Source organism: Orcinus orca, chromosome 19 (assembly GCF_937001465.1).
Source record: "Orcinus orca chromosome 19, mOrcOrc1.1, whole genome shotgun sequence".
Classification (NCBI taxonomy): Eukaryota; Metazoa; Chordata; class Mammalia; order Artiodactyla; family Delphinidae; genus Orcinus; species Orcinus orca.
In genome coordinates this window covers 6,069,704-6,084,791 of record NC_064577.1, presented here as the reverse complement: position 1 = coordinate 6,084,791, position 15,088 = coordinate 6,069,704, and the positions used below count along the sequence as shown (strand labels likewise).

Here is a 15,088-nt window from a genome sequence, read left to right as displayed (position 1 = left end):
GTCAACTTAATGGTGAATCATATAACTATTTTCACTTGCCTCCCCTTTTCTATAAAATATTTTTCCTCATTGAAATCTTCTATTTATTTAAACACAAAGTTACTTAAACGATTAACATGGAGATTACATTTTCAGAATGATAGCGAAGTTCCCCTAAAAACTGGTGGTTATTGTACTCAGGGTAACAGTTCTGATTTTAGAAAGTAAACTTTACTTATAATTCATAATAGCTCTTCACAAATAATTTACCTGTCGATGGAAGTTTTCTGCAACTGACTCAAATGAGTCAGCTTAATGATCAACATGGGTTTGCTTTTTCCCATTTGCCATTTTATCTTTTTGAATACCCACATCTTTTCCTTTTTTTTCTTTGTGAGAAAATTAATTTCTCCAGTTTACTCTCAAGCATTAACATCTGATTACTCATGAAAACTCTACCTTCATAGGCTCTTTTACTTTGGTTGCTTCCTGGTTCCTTTCTTTGTCTTCTTTTCCATTTTCCTGAAGTGGAAATAGTGTTAGTAAATGGTATCCAACAGGAGCCGGAAATAAAACTAACATTTTATACTCTAGTGTAGCAAGCTTTTTATGTAAAAAAATTCACATAATGAGTAAACATCATACCAAATAAAATCACATAAAGTAGTTGTATTAGCAAACTCAAACAGTATTAGACTTGTTAGGTATAAAGAATACAAAGCAACTGGAAGCAGGCCACTGTGACTCAACTATTAGTTGACCCCATTTTTGTCAAAACTTCATGCAGAAAAGTTCAACTAAAAAGAGAAATAATTCAATGACAGAATACGATATTGCATCTCCATTTTCCCAAAAATGTTGAATCTCAAATCCTCTCATGGCTAAATGGTTAGAAACCTATGTAGACCAGGTACCTGAGCAGGTTTGGGTTCCTCTTGAGATGTCGACTCACTCATCTGGACCACTAAAAGATATCACCAAATGGTAAGGAAAAGTATTACCAGACCACTATTTATAACAAAAAGAGAGAAAGAAAATATTAACAAACAGAAATACTCTGGAAGATCAAAATCTCCCCCCACCCAACCTCATCCCACCATTCTACTGAATGATAATAAGTTCTCAGCTGCTAAACTTCTGACTGTACTACTGTTATTACTGTGGTTACTGATCAAAGCTCGATTAGTGCTAGGCCAGGGTTCAGGGAGACAGGAAAAGTCACCACAGTAATCATCACCATTAGTGTTTAAAAAAACAGCAACAGCAATGCAACTGAATTTTTAAAACATTATCATCATCCTCATTAGTTTTTGAAATTACAAAGTGAGGTGAAATGAAACTTTGATTGCTATTTAATTCATGTGAGAAAGACAGACATTAGAATAATCACCTTGCTAAAAAGTATTTTTGGAGGGGGGAGTTCTGAGAGGAATGAGATTTATCTGGTTTATTTATTTATGCTAAGGAATAAAAATGGATAATTACCACATCCCCTACTTCAATTGCAAATGACTATAGATTCAGTCACAGATGATCAAAATCACTGTTGTGTCAAAAATCATGTAAGACTTTGTGTATATTTAAGACTTTGTGTATATTTAAGCTAGGTTCTATGTAAAAAGTAATGCATTTTATATACATGGCCTCTGCTGCTAGGGCAGTTACAATCTAGGGACTTCTTAATTTGAAATGGTATTATTTATAATGTGCTAGAGTATTCACTTTTCTTTTTATCAACATATGTTCTGCTTGAATGAACCAAAAGTACGGCCTTTGGAGACAACAGCTTCCAACACAAAAATGCCTGCCTCAAAGCCTTTTTGAAGCAATTCATAAATAATAAATAATACACAATAGATTTCTTTGATAGGTCCCAATTGTACATTTTCACAGACTGCTGTTTTTGCTTCTGGTGTCCATCTCCTGAAATTGCTAAAAAGCTTCCTCCCATTTCTTTTAAGATTTACTTATTTTTATTTATTTATTTAGGCTGTGCCGGGTCTTAGTTGCAGCACATGGGATCTTTGCTGCGGCACGTGGGATCTTCATTGCAGCCTGCAGACTCTTAGTTGCGGCAGGCATGCGGGATCTAGTTCCCCCACCAGGGATCGAACCCAGGCCCCCTGCACTGGGGGCACAGAGTCTTACCCACTGGACCACCAGGGAAGTCCCCCCATTTCTTTTAAAATTTGTTTTGTTTGGATGCACCCAGATAAATTCAACTCAGTAAACCTTTACTGGGTGCCTTCTATATGCAGGCAGACTTTGGGGTTAAAAAGATGGATAGAATCTGCTTTTGTAGAGTTCCTAGTTTAGTGACAGGAAAAAGGGATAAACAGATGCAATTCCATCTGTACGTGCAAAAGCAGAGGTACAGGGGCTTCCCTGGTGGCGCAGTGGTTGAGAGTCCGCCTGCCGATGCAGGGGACACGGGTTCGGGCCCTGGTCCGGGAGGATCCCACATGCCGCGGAGCGACTGGGCCCATGCGCCACAACTACTGAGCCTGCGCTCTAGAGCCCGTGAGCCACAACTACTGAAGCCCGTGTGCCACAACTACAGAAGCCCGCGTGCCTAGAGCCTGTGCTCCGCAGCAAGAGAGGCCACCACAATGAGAAGCCTGTTCCCTGCAACGGGGAGTGGCCCTCGCTCGCTGCAACTGGGGAGAGCCCGCGTGCAGCAGCAAAGACCCAATGCAGCCAAAAATTAAATAAATGAATAAAAAAAAAAAAGCAGAGGTACATACAAAATATTAAGGAACACAGAGGAATGGCAATTAATTTTCTCAGGGAGGTCAGGGAAGATTTCACAGAAAAATAGATTTCCAAGCTAGATTTTAAGTGACTAATAAGACTTTGTGTGTGTGTAAAGGAGGGGGGAAAGAGTATTTGAGGCAGAAGGAACATTATACGCTGGAGTATAAAAGTTCAAAAAGTGTTTGAAGCATTCATAGCAGAGCATAGTTATATAATAGAAAGTGGCAGAAGATGAGGCTAAAAAGGTAACTTTTCACAATAAATCAAGGAGTTTGGATTTTATTTTGTGCTTTTTAAGCATAGGACAAGATGCGATGAAATCGGTGTTTTTAAAAAGTTGACTCTGCCGGCAAAGACTGGAAGTGTGAAAGAGTGGGGAAAGATAGAATGAAGGTAAATTTTGTACCTTAAATATTGCACCTGAGATGAATGCCCCTGACTGTAGTCTACTTCCCTACTCCCTTACCATTGTTTCCACCCAAATAAACTTGCACTCAACTCCTTGGACCAGGGTCTGTTCTGAGGGAACCCAAACTATTTACAACAGATAGAATGATCAGGACTGGGGGCATAATTAGATCTAAGGAGTGAAAGAGGAGTAGTTAAGGCTCACTGAGCGTTTTTTAATATTTAGAAGGCTGAATGGATGATGATGCCATTAAGTGAAATAAGGAAAGGAGAGAAAAACAGGTTTGAAGAATGATATGAGTTTGAGTTTGAAGGTATTACATTTAAGACACCTGCTTGATAGCATTTTAAAAAATATTTATTTGGCTGCATTGGGTCTTAGTTGCGGCATGCAGGATCTTTAGTTGCGGCATTCGAACTCTTAGTTGTGGCATAAGAGATCTAGTTCCCTGACCAGGGATCGAACCCAGGCCCCCTGCATTGGGAGCGTGGAGTCTTAGCCACTGGACCACCAGGGAAATTCCAATAGCATCTTCATTAGTAAGACTGTCAGTCACATGTGAAAGAGTAGCCAATTATCCTTGAGGAAGGAGTTTCTCAGTATGAGAGAAATCATACATCATTCTGATTTCTCAGACTCATAGAGGATAAGAAATGTCATTTACCTGGATTTCTTGTGAGTCTTGAACCCCTGGGTATTGATAGAAAGATACATTTGTAGGAGGATGCTAGTGGGGCTCACCCAATAATAGCTAAGAGAAGGGAAAAAAAGGCTGAAAATAAACCCTTGTTGATGAACACTTAAAAGTAGGGCTAAGAAAGAAGAGCCAGTGAAAGATACTGATAACTGCTGAGAATGGCAGGAGACTACTGCAGCTGTGCACCTGCACACTGCTGGCCTGACTCCCACTACCAGCCGCTACAGCCGTGCACATGCCCACAGCAAGCCCCTATGGCCCCACAAGTGTACAACAACAGCCAAGGCCCCCATAGCTGCTGGAGGGCCTGGATTCAATGTGGACACCTGTCACTGGCTTGCATGGCTCTGCTTACCTGCAGTTAACCTTAAAGTTGTGTACCTGCAAGACACCAGCCTCAACTCCCGTCACTGGCCACCACTGCCCAGCATGTGCCTTCGGCTAGCCCCATTGTCACTCAAGGACACACTGACAGCCAGGGCCACTGCAGCTGCTTGTGCACCCCCAGTTGGCCCCAGCCCCTGCCACTGTGCCTCTGCAGCCAGTCCCCACAACTAGCCCTGCAGCCAAGCCTGTGCATACCACTGGCTCTGGACACCACCACTGCCTGGCCTGATCCCTAGCCACTGGACTGGAGGTACTGTTAAAGACTCCAACAGTCCTTGAAGCCACTGTGGACTGCCTACAGCTCTCACCAAAGATTATGCGGTTGTTGACGTCATGAACCCCAGCTGCTAAACCAACAAGACATCACGCCCCTCCCCATCATTCGGAGATGTTACATGCCCTCACACTTTGCACTCCGCACCACTAGACCCAGGGTCACAGCATGTTCCAGCATGTGCCTGCCCGCAGATGAAAGTCTTTCCATACCAAAGTCAGTCCATAAAGTCTGAAAGAGGTAACTGCTTCTTCAAATGCACAGACACCTACAAAAACTACAGGGATCACAAAACATCGGAGAAACATGACACTACCAAAGGAACACAGTAAACTTCCAGTAATGGGAAGTGGAGATTCACAAATTGCTTGATAAAGAATTCAAAATAACTGTTCTAAAGATGCTCAGAGAGCTACAAGAGAACACAGGTAAACAATTTAATGAAATAAGGGAAATGATACAAGAATGAAATGATAAGTTCCACAAAGAGAAAACAAAAAAAGAGAACCAAACAGAAATTTTGGAGCTGAAGAATACAATGACTGAAATGAATAATTCAGTAGACAAGACTAAACCAAGCAGAAGAAAGAATCGGTAAACTCAAACACAGATCATTTGAAAATATTCAGCTGGTGGAGAAAAAAAGAAAAAACTGAAGGGGAATGAAGAAAGCCTATGGGACTTATGGGACACCATTAAGAGAAACAATCTATACAATATGAGAGTCTAAGGAAGGGGAGAAAGGGGCAGAAAACTTTTTGAAAAATAATGTCTGACCTATACCACCAGCCTGCCATAAAAATACAGTGGTGTAAGTTTGACCTCTCCAATTAACTGCTGTTGTCTCAACTTCTCCAAGTGATTAGAAAATCTCATACTTCCATCTTCAAGTCTCCTTCCTGGTCCATTAACTTTCTTCTTATTATATACTAAATGTTTGTATGTGCAACCTCCACCATGTCCCCACAAATTAATATGTAGAATCCTTAACAGCCCACCCCCCCCAAATAATGTCTGAGAACTTCACAAATCTGAAGAGAAATTTGGACATCCAAGTTCATGAAGCTCATAGGTCTGCAAACAAATTCAACTCAAAGAGATCTTCTCCAAGACACATTGTAATAAAACTGTCAAAATCAAAGACAAAGAGAAAATCTTGAAAGAAGCAATGGAAAAGAAGTTTGCCACTTACAAAGGAACCCCATAAGACTATCACAGGATTTCTCAGCAGAAACCTTACAGGCCAGGAGAGAGTAGGATGACATATTCAAAGTGCTGAAAGAAAAAAAAAAACCCAAAAAACCTGTCAACCAAGAATATTCTATCTGGCAAAGTTATCCTCAGAAATGAAAGAGAGAGGGACTTCCCTGGTGGTCCAGTGGTTAGGACTTTGCCTTCCAATGCAGGGGGGTGCGGGTTCGATCTCTGGTCGGGGAGCTAAGATCCCACATGTCTCGTGGCCAAAAAACCAAAACATAAAACAGAAGGAATATTGTAACAAATTCAATAAAGACTTTAAAAAAAGTGGTCCACATCAAAAAAATCTTTTAAAAATTTAAATAAATAAAAAGAAATGAAAGAGAGAGAAAATCTTTCCCAGAAAAATAAAAGCTGAGGGGAGCTCACCCCCACCAGAACTGTCTTACAAGAAATGCTAAAAGGTGTTCTTCAAGCTGAAATGAAAGGACACTAATTAGTAACATGAAAACACACTGGTAAGTATAACTATACAGTCAGATTCGGAATATTCCAATACTGTAATATGGTGGTGTGTTAATCACTTACCTCTAGAATAAAGGTTAAAGGACACAAGTATTAAAAATAACTATAGCTTTGCAAACAATAATTTGCTATTGGATATCCAATATAAAAAGATGTAAACTGTGGCATCAAAAATATAAGATGGGGGGAGGATATAGAAAGGTAGAGTTTCTGTATGTGATCGAAATTAAGTTGTCATCAGTTTAAAATAAACCATTGTATCTATAAGGTGTTTTATGTAAGCCTCATGGTAACCACAAAGCAATAACCTATAGTAGATGCACAAAAGATAAAGAGAATGGAATCAAAGCATACCACTGCAGAAAATCATCAATTCACAAAGGAAGGCAGTAAGACAGGAAGAAAGAAACAAAAGAATTACAAAACAGCCAGAAAACAATAAGATGACATTTAATTAGATGTTGATTAATAAAAGTTCTCACCTATCAATAAAATGGATTAAATTCTCCATCTAAATGCATAGAGTGGCTGGATGGATAAAAAACCAAGACCCAACTATATGCTGCTTATAAGAGACTCACATCAGCTTTAAGGATACACATAGGCTCAAAGTGAAGGGATGGAAAAAGATATTCCAGGCAAGTGAAAACCGAAAGAGAGCAGAGATAGCTATACTTACATCAGACAAAATAGACTTTAAGCCAAAAACTATAATAAGAGACAAAGGAAGTCATCGTTTAATGATAAAAGAGTCAATTAATCAAGAATTATGGGTTGCAGAATTACAATATTAATTGAATTCAAATTCCAGCCAAGTTATTCATGTCAAAATTGAGGGATTGATTGGGAAGGAGTACCCTGAAATTTGGAATGGGGACATTTAGTTGGACTAGGAGACTGATAATCTCAAACTTCTGAGTCACTTTGAGCCTTTTTTGACAGTGAAAGCAGTTTGTCCTCTTGTATTTGTGAAGAATATCCTCTTAATTGAAAATTTTGTAATAATATCATCTGGGGCAACTGCCTTGCAAGAGGATGCCCATTTTCCTCAAGACTCACCACAACCACCTCTTACTTATAGTAGATTTGTTAACTCAAATCAGGTCTTTTTATTTTCTCATTAAACTTTGTTTCAATGGGTCTCAAAATTCTGTGACAGATTTTTGGTCAAGTTGTTTCCATAAAAAAGTACTGATTTTAGGGCTTCCCAGGTGGCGCAGTGGTTGAGGGTCTGCCTGCCGATGCAGGGGACACGGGTTCGTGCCCCGGTCTGGGAAGATCCCACATGCCGCGAAGCGGCTGGGCCCATGAGCCATGGCCGCTGAGCCTGCGCGTCCAGAGCCTGTGCTCCGAGATGGGAGAGGCCACAACAGTGAGAGGCCCGCGTACCACAAAAAAAAAGTACTGATTTTAAAAGCTAACTTAAAACTGCCACACATACCACATATCCCAGCAATCCCACTCCTGGGCATATACCTGGAGGAAATAATAATTCAAAAAGATACATGCACCCCAGTGTTTATTGCAGCACTATTTACGATAGCCAGGATGAGGAAGCAACTAAATGTCCATCAACAGAGGAATGGATAAAGAAGATGTGCTACATATATACAATGGAATATTACTCAGCTATAAAAAAGAACAAAGTAATGCCATTTGCAGCAACATGGATGGACCTAGAGATTGTCATACTGAGTGAAGTAAGTCAGACACAGAAAGACAAATATCATATGATATCACTTATATGTGGAATCTAAAAAAAAGGGTACAAATGAACTTGTTTACAAAACAGAAGTAGAGTCACAGATGTAGAAAACAAACTTATGATTACCAGGGAATGGGGATGGGGAGGGATAAATTGGGAGATTGGGATTGACATATACACACTACTATATATAAAACTGATAACTAATAAGAACCTGCTGTATAGCACAGAGAACTCTACTCAATATTCTGTAATGGCCTACATGGGAAAAGAATCTAAAAAAAAAGAGTGGATATAGGTATATGTATAACTGATTCACTGTGCTGTACACCTGAAACTAACACAACATCGTAAATGAACTATACTCCAATAAAAATTAAAAAAAAATAAAATCAAATAAAGGAAAAACTGCCACACATAAAACAAATGGTTGACGAAATATTCTCCTTTCCTTCTGAAGGTTTTGTGATGCAGTCTTTTACTATTAAATGGCCAACTGAAGTGAACAGTCCTAAGACCGTTCTTCCACCACTGATTAAGACTGGGGTGGCAGGTATTGGAGATAACATTCATGTAGCCTTCTGAGCTTTCTGGGCAGACTTGATAACCTTGCCAGCTGCAGCTGCCTTCTTGCCCACTTTTTTTTTTTTTGTCCACTACTTTGATGACACCCACAGCAATTGTCTGTCTCATGTCGCGAATAGCAAAATGACCCAGAGGAGGATAGTCAGAGAGGCTCTCAACACACACGGGCTTGCCAGGAACTATATCAATGATGGCAGCATCACTGGATTTCAAGAATTTGGGCCCACCTTCCAGCTTTTTCCCGGAACGATGATCAATCTTCTTCAGCTCAGACAACTTGCAAGCAATGTGAGCTGTGTGACAATCCAGCACAGGTGCATATTCAGCACTGATTTGGCCTGGTTGGTTCAAGATAATCACCTGAGCTGTGAAGCTCACTGATTCCATCAGTGGGTCATTTTTGCTGTCATCAGCCACACTGCCACGACAAACATCTTTGACAGACACGTTCTTGACACTGAAGCCCATACTGACCCCAGGAAGGGCTTCACTCAAAGCTTCATGGTGCATTTCAATAGATTTCACTTCAGTTTTAACGTTGACTGGAGCAAAGGTGACCACCATGCCCGGTTTGAGAACACCAGTCTCCACTCGACCCACAGGGACAATACCAATACCACCAATTTTGTAGACATACTGGAGGGGCTTGTCAGTTGGACATGCTGGTGGCAGGATGCAATCCAGAGCTTCAAGCAGCATGGTTCCACTGGCATTGTCATTTTTATGGGTGACTTTCTATCCCTTGAACCAAAGCAGGTTAGCACTTGGCTCCAGCATGGTGCCACCATTCCACCCAGAAACTGGCACCAATGCTACTGTGTTGGGGTGGTAGCCAATTTTCTGAATATAGATGCTGACTTCCTTAACAATTTCCTCTCAGCTCTTCTGGCTATAGAGTGGCTTAGTGGAATCCATTTTGTTAATGCCAGCAATTAGTTCTTTCACACCCAGAGTATAAGCCAGAAGAGCATACTCACAGGTCTGCCCGTTCTTGGAGATACTGGCTTCAAATTCACCAGTGCCAGCAGCATCAATCAGAACAGCACAATCAGCCTGAGATGCACCTGTAATCATGTCTTTAATAAAGTCTCTGTGTCCTGGGGCATCAATTATGGTCACATAGTACTTGCTGGTCTCGAATTTCCACAGGGAGATATCAATGGTGATAGCATACTCACATTGATCTTTCAGTTTGTCCAAGATCCAGGCATACTTGAAGGAGCCCTTTCCCATCTCAGCAGCCTCCTTCCTGAACTTTTCGATGGTTCTTTTGTCGATCCCACCATATTTATAGATCAGATGGCCAGTAGTGGTAGACTTGCCCAGATCTACATGTCCACAGTGATGTTGATGTGAGGCTTCTCCTTTCCCATTGTGGCTTAAATTTAGCGGTGGTTTTCATGACACCTGTGTTCTGGTGGCAAACCCATTGCGAAAAAAGCTAAAATCAGATATTAAAATGCTCCAGCAGGGCAAATACAAAGTCTAACCAAGTGGAAATAGGTTTTATGGCAAAATATTTTCATTATTTTCTTGTTTAGTGGCAGAAGCCCAGGGAACATACATGAGTATATTATAAGGGAGTTAAAGGAAGGAGCACAAAATATAATACTGGGTTGGCTGGAATTTATTGATATGGGTACCCGTATCAGAAATTAAGGATTTAATGTATTAGCACCTACAGCTGGAAGTGACACTCACTATTTACTTGGTAAGTTCACTGAAACTTGGACTCCATAGTGGCCTATGTTTAATTAAGTGGAGATACTGGAACTTCCTTGGATAATGTAAGAGGAATCCAAAGTCTTAGGGATATGGGAATGTTGGAGTAGATTTATCACATTTTGACTTGCATATCCACTCCCCACAAGTATATTCTCCAAGAGAACCTGGGGGGTGTCCCTTTACTAAAGCACTGAAAAATACATTAGTGAGTGGGAGTACTTATATCCTTGAAAAGCTCTATGTTGGCTTTCTTCTGTAGGCAAGGCATGATGGGATGACCCATTTCAGGCAGCAGAAGCCAGATGTCAGTGTTTATCCACCAAAGACAAGGCAGGCACATTTACCATAAAGAGAAGTAGAGATACAGTGGTAATCAGATTATTTTTGACATTCAGCTAAATGATTATGGTGGTCCCAGGATTAAAATAGATGGGCAGCCTAATAAAGTATTGATCATCTACACATAATATTTAAAAATCTATATATGGTAGCCAAAAATATGACTTTAGTCACCATAGTGGAGAGTTCTGACTTCTCTCACCCAGTTTCCAGAGCTGAGCCTCTTAATTGAAAGGGCAGGCTGGATCCCCTTAAGGAAGGATTCTGCAGCACTACCATAGCATATACTGAAAATCTTCCTCCAAGTCTTCTCCACAAAGACCTTAGGCCATTTCCTAAAATGACTGTGTAATGAGGAAAAAGATTAATATTCAGGTATTTCAGGGACTTCTAAACATTGGCATTAATTGGTGTTAATTTCTGGGGACCCAAATGCATTCCACCAGTTTAAGTGGGGCCTGTATTGGACAGGTGGGAGATGGAGTCTTAACTGGTTTGTGTTTTGCTTTTTTAAATTTATTTATTTATTTATTTTTGACTGCGTTGGGTCTTCATTGCTGCGCATGGGTTTTCTCTAGTTGTGAGCCGGGGCTACTCTTCCCTGTGGTGCGCAGGCTTCTCGTTGCGGAGCATGGACTCCAGGTGTGCCGGCTTCAGTAGTTGTGGTGCACAGGCTTAGATGCTCCCCGGCATGTGGGATCTTCCTGGACCAGGGATCGAACCCATGTCCCCTGCATTGGCAGGCAGATTCTTAACCACTGCACCACCAGGGAAGTCCCCTTAACTCAAGTTTGTATCACAGTGGGCAGAGTAGGCCCATAGAACCACTCTGCAGTGATTTCACCAGCTCCTGGATGTATAATTAGAATAGATACCTGGTAACTGGCAGAATTTCCATATTGGTTCTTTGATCCTGGAATAAGGACAATGAAGAGCCACGTTGAAGCCCTTGGGAACCCCCTCCCACCTCCCCCATACACCAGAAGAGTAAACAAAAATTATTGCTTCCTTGGGATGGCAGAATGGGGGATTATAGAGATTAGTGACACCAGTAAAGGTTAAAGGAAGCAGGAGTGATGAAATCTATCTCACGCCAATTTAATTTACCTGTTAGGCCTGTGAAGAAGGCAGATGGATCTTGGAGAATGAGTGTGGGTGATTATAAATTTAATCAGGTGATGCCTCTAATTGCAGCTGCTCTTCCATATGTAGTAACTTCACTGGAGCAAATCAACACAGCCAGTGCCACTTGGTATGCAGCTAGTGATCCAGCAAATGCTTATTTCTCCATACAAATTGGCAAGAAACACCAGAAGCAATTTGCTTTTACTTGGCAGGGCCAACAATATAACTTCACAGTCTTGCCCCATGGCTACATCAATTTTCCTGCTCTCTGCCATAATATAGTCCACAGAGATACCGAGCATCTTCATCTTCCAATCAGCATTAAGTTGGTCCAGTACATTGATGACATTATGCTGATTGGATCCGGAGAACAAAAGGAGCGAGGTCTTTAACTGTCTTCATGAAATATATGCAAAACCAACGGATGGAAGATAAATTCCACTTCTGGTATCAATTTCTACATCAGCCAAGTGCCAGTTATTAGATTATTTTCTCAGCTCCAAATTCACCCTTTTGTACTTTTCTTTCATGCTGGAGCTGGAGTATGAAAACCACATTTCTTTGCCTTGCCAGCTGGCTCTGTTAAGCTCTGCTAATTGGGGGCATCAGATGGAGACCACAAGGCTGAGGAAGGACAAGAGACTTGTTCCTTCCTGTCTACCTCACGACTGCTTCCTGTGGTGTTTTGGTTCCAGTGTGCTTCACTCCAGCTATGCTTCTTTAACCTGGTAGCAGCAGCTGAATCCAGTTTGCAGTTTTTCTAAAGTTTTGTAGTTTTCATTGACATCAGCCAGCCAGTGTTCCTGCTGCAGAGGTCTGGGCCCCAGACTGCTGGGTCCCATGGAGCACCCCATCTAAGCTCAGAGACACCAACGGCAGCCAGGCAGTGTCTTCTTCTCAGAGACCTGAGTTTCAGCTCTGTGGGCTCACTCCTCCAAGTCTGTAATTTTTTTCCCTTTAATTCCTTTGTTTAGGTTGTTTTTCAGTCCTAAAGGTAATAACAGTTGCTACCTCTGTCACACCTTAGATTTCTCTTTTCAGTTTTTCAGTCACCTACTTAACTTCATACCTAGTTAACAATTCTTGTTAAATTATCTGTTCAAATAACCGGTGTGAATTTTATCTCCTATCTGGACACTGACTATCAATAAATTAGTATAAGATTATTAAAATTTAAGAAGAATTACAACCAGGTAGAGGCAATACATGACTCAGTCATACTCCACTCACTCTTAGCTATTTTATATTCTATCTCTATATATTTCTACTTGTTTTATAATTTGTAACTAGTCATTTCAAATGTAAGGGGTTGGATTATAAAGAATGATTCCCCCCCCCACATTTTAACAAGCTTAGCTATACAGTCTTTTAAATGACATACTTCATTTGGCCTGTGATCAATCAGTTACAGACGTACTGCAAGATAGTTATCTATTCAGCCCTAGGAGTGGCCTGAAAGGAGTATGGTGGTTGGTGCCTCTACATAATTCACCCCTGGCCAGAAGCAGTTTGACTTAAGGATTCTCAAAGAGTAACCCAAAGAATCAGAGTCTGATGATCCGTCCTAGTGTGCCCCATGGTTCCACAGGAGGCAAACACAATGGAGGACTTGCTTTATTAAAGCAAGTATCCTCTAATAAAGAAGCAAAGCAAAGGAATGTTCTATCTCTAAGACATCACTTTCAGAGGCCAGTTGCGGTGTGTATTGCTGCTCATCATAAACACTGAACCTTGGAGCTGCTGGAGGAGTGCATGCTCCAGGCACTCAAGGAGCAGGACTCAGAGCCTAAGCTGTGGCCAGGAAAGGCAGGGAAGTCTGCCAGATACTCCTCATGGACTCAGCTCTTAATCTCTCTTCATATATATTGAATTCTTCCCTTTGTTTATGGCTGATGTGCCCTTTTAGTTACATCCAAGTTAGCTGCAGAATTATTGCTCTCGTAACACAGTCCTACCCTGCAAATGGGAGTTTTGTCATTATTTTGTAAAATATACTTAATATGAAAAAGTTTGAGTGGATTCTAAATCCAGTCATGCTATCATAAGATATTACCACATGACATTTTCTAGTGGGAAAAAAGTAAGAGCTACTGGAGTCACACATAATTTATACTTGCAAATTTTGAATAGTTGTGAAAATTATTTTAAATTTATCACCTATTTGTATGAACTAAATTCTCATCAATAAAGACTACTAATTGATCACTGTTAAACTGTCTTGTTCAGAAATTACATGCAGTCATTTCGGTCATAAAACCCTACACAGAAAATGTCATGTTTATAGAGGCAATCTCGGGTTTTTCATTAAATTTTTGAGAGACTTTATTTGGAAGCTTATACAAATTCAATATTTAATATCACCCTTAAATATGTTTGTTATTTTTCTCATTATAATTATAAAAAGAAAATAACTTTTTTCACCAAGCCCCATATTGTTGCCTCCAAATCCCCTCTAATTTATCCCAGTGTGCTGAACAATATCATTTCTATGGATGTCATGATATGAAAAAAGGTTGAGAAGCACTGCTTTAACCTTTAAACCAGGATTCTTAACCTGGGACCCCTTAATGGATTTCAGTGTGTGTGTGAAATATGTAAATGTATCTTTCTGGAGAGATGGCTAACAGTTTTCATCAGGTTCTCAAAGCTTAAGAACCAGCTGATCTCAGAAATTTCAAAAGCTCCCTTATAATTTCACCTTGAAGAAGTGATAATACAAGTTAAGGGTTAAATGAACTCCAATGGCACAAGGAGGCCTCCATTATCACAGGTGGGAAGAAGAAAGGTGCTCTAAATAGAGCTGGGAGAACTTTTCTCTTTGGCTCCCTCTTTTGGGAATCCTGCTCTTGGCCTCTCCCTTCTCGAATTCAGCTAGCATATTATGACACCTCTTCCCTCAGATCACCAGAAGACCAAGTAGGAAGCAGGGTGGAGCCCAGGAAAGAATAGGTATAAATGGTGCAGAGAGCATAGACTGCAAATGCTCACATGTGATCCAGATCAGTTCACAACGTGGCTATACTGGGATCTGTAGGCAAAGCCTGAAATCCAATATCATAAAGCATACATTTATTTGTCCAGACCTTTTCTGTATTTCTAAAGCACTTTGTACACATCTAGACTTCTCATATATATATGTGTGTGTGTGTGTGTACTTCTGGGGCCTAGCAGAGGCAACTGAAGCAACAGTACCACTAAACCTTACTGTAATTATTTGATGAGCTTTTTCCTGCTAACAAGCTACGAGGGGTAGATAGACTTTTGATTTTAAAAGTGACTAGTGTATAATACACCCTTGGTATTTTCTCAATTAATGGTGAATAAATCAATGAACATGCACCAACAATTTCCAAATCTTAGTTTCCTTAAAAGGCATATGCCAGGAAG

General features: G+C 40.6%; 1 protein-coding gene and 1 pseudogene across 1 annotated transcript in view; both read right to left on the bottom strand.

Moving 5' to 3' along the window:
* The window catches only part of EFCAB5 (EF-hand calcium binding domain 5), a 114,550-nt gene that overhangs the window by 96,473 nt on the left and 2,989 nt on the right, over positions 1–15,088 (bottom strand). The window contains exons 2-3 of the mRNA XM_033423317.2: positions 894–987; positions 439–501 (exon numbers count right to left, since the gene is read on the bottom strand). Of these exons, the coding sequence (XP_033279208.1) occupies positions 439–501; positions 894–935 (105 nt within the window). The 5' untranslated portion in view covers positions 936–987. The remainder of the gene's footprint in view (positions 1–438; positions 502–893; positions 988–15,088) is intronic.
* LOC101287878 (elongation factor 1-alpha 1-like) lies at positions 8,497–13,796 on the bottom strand (annotated as a pseudogene).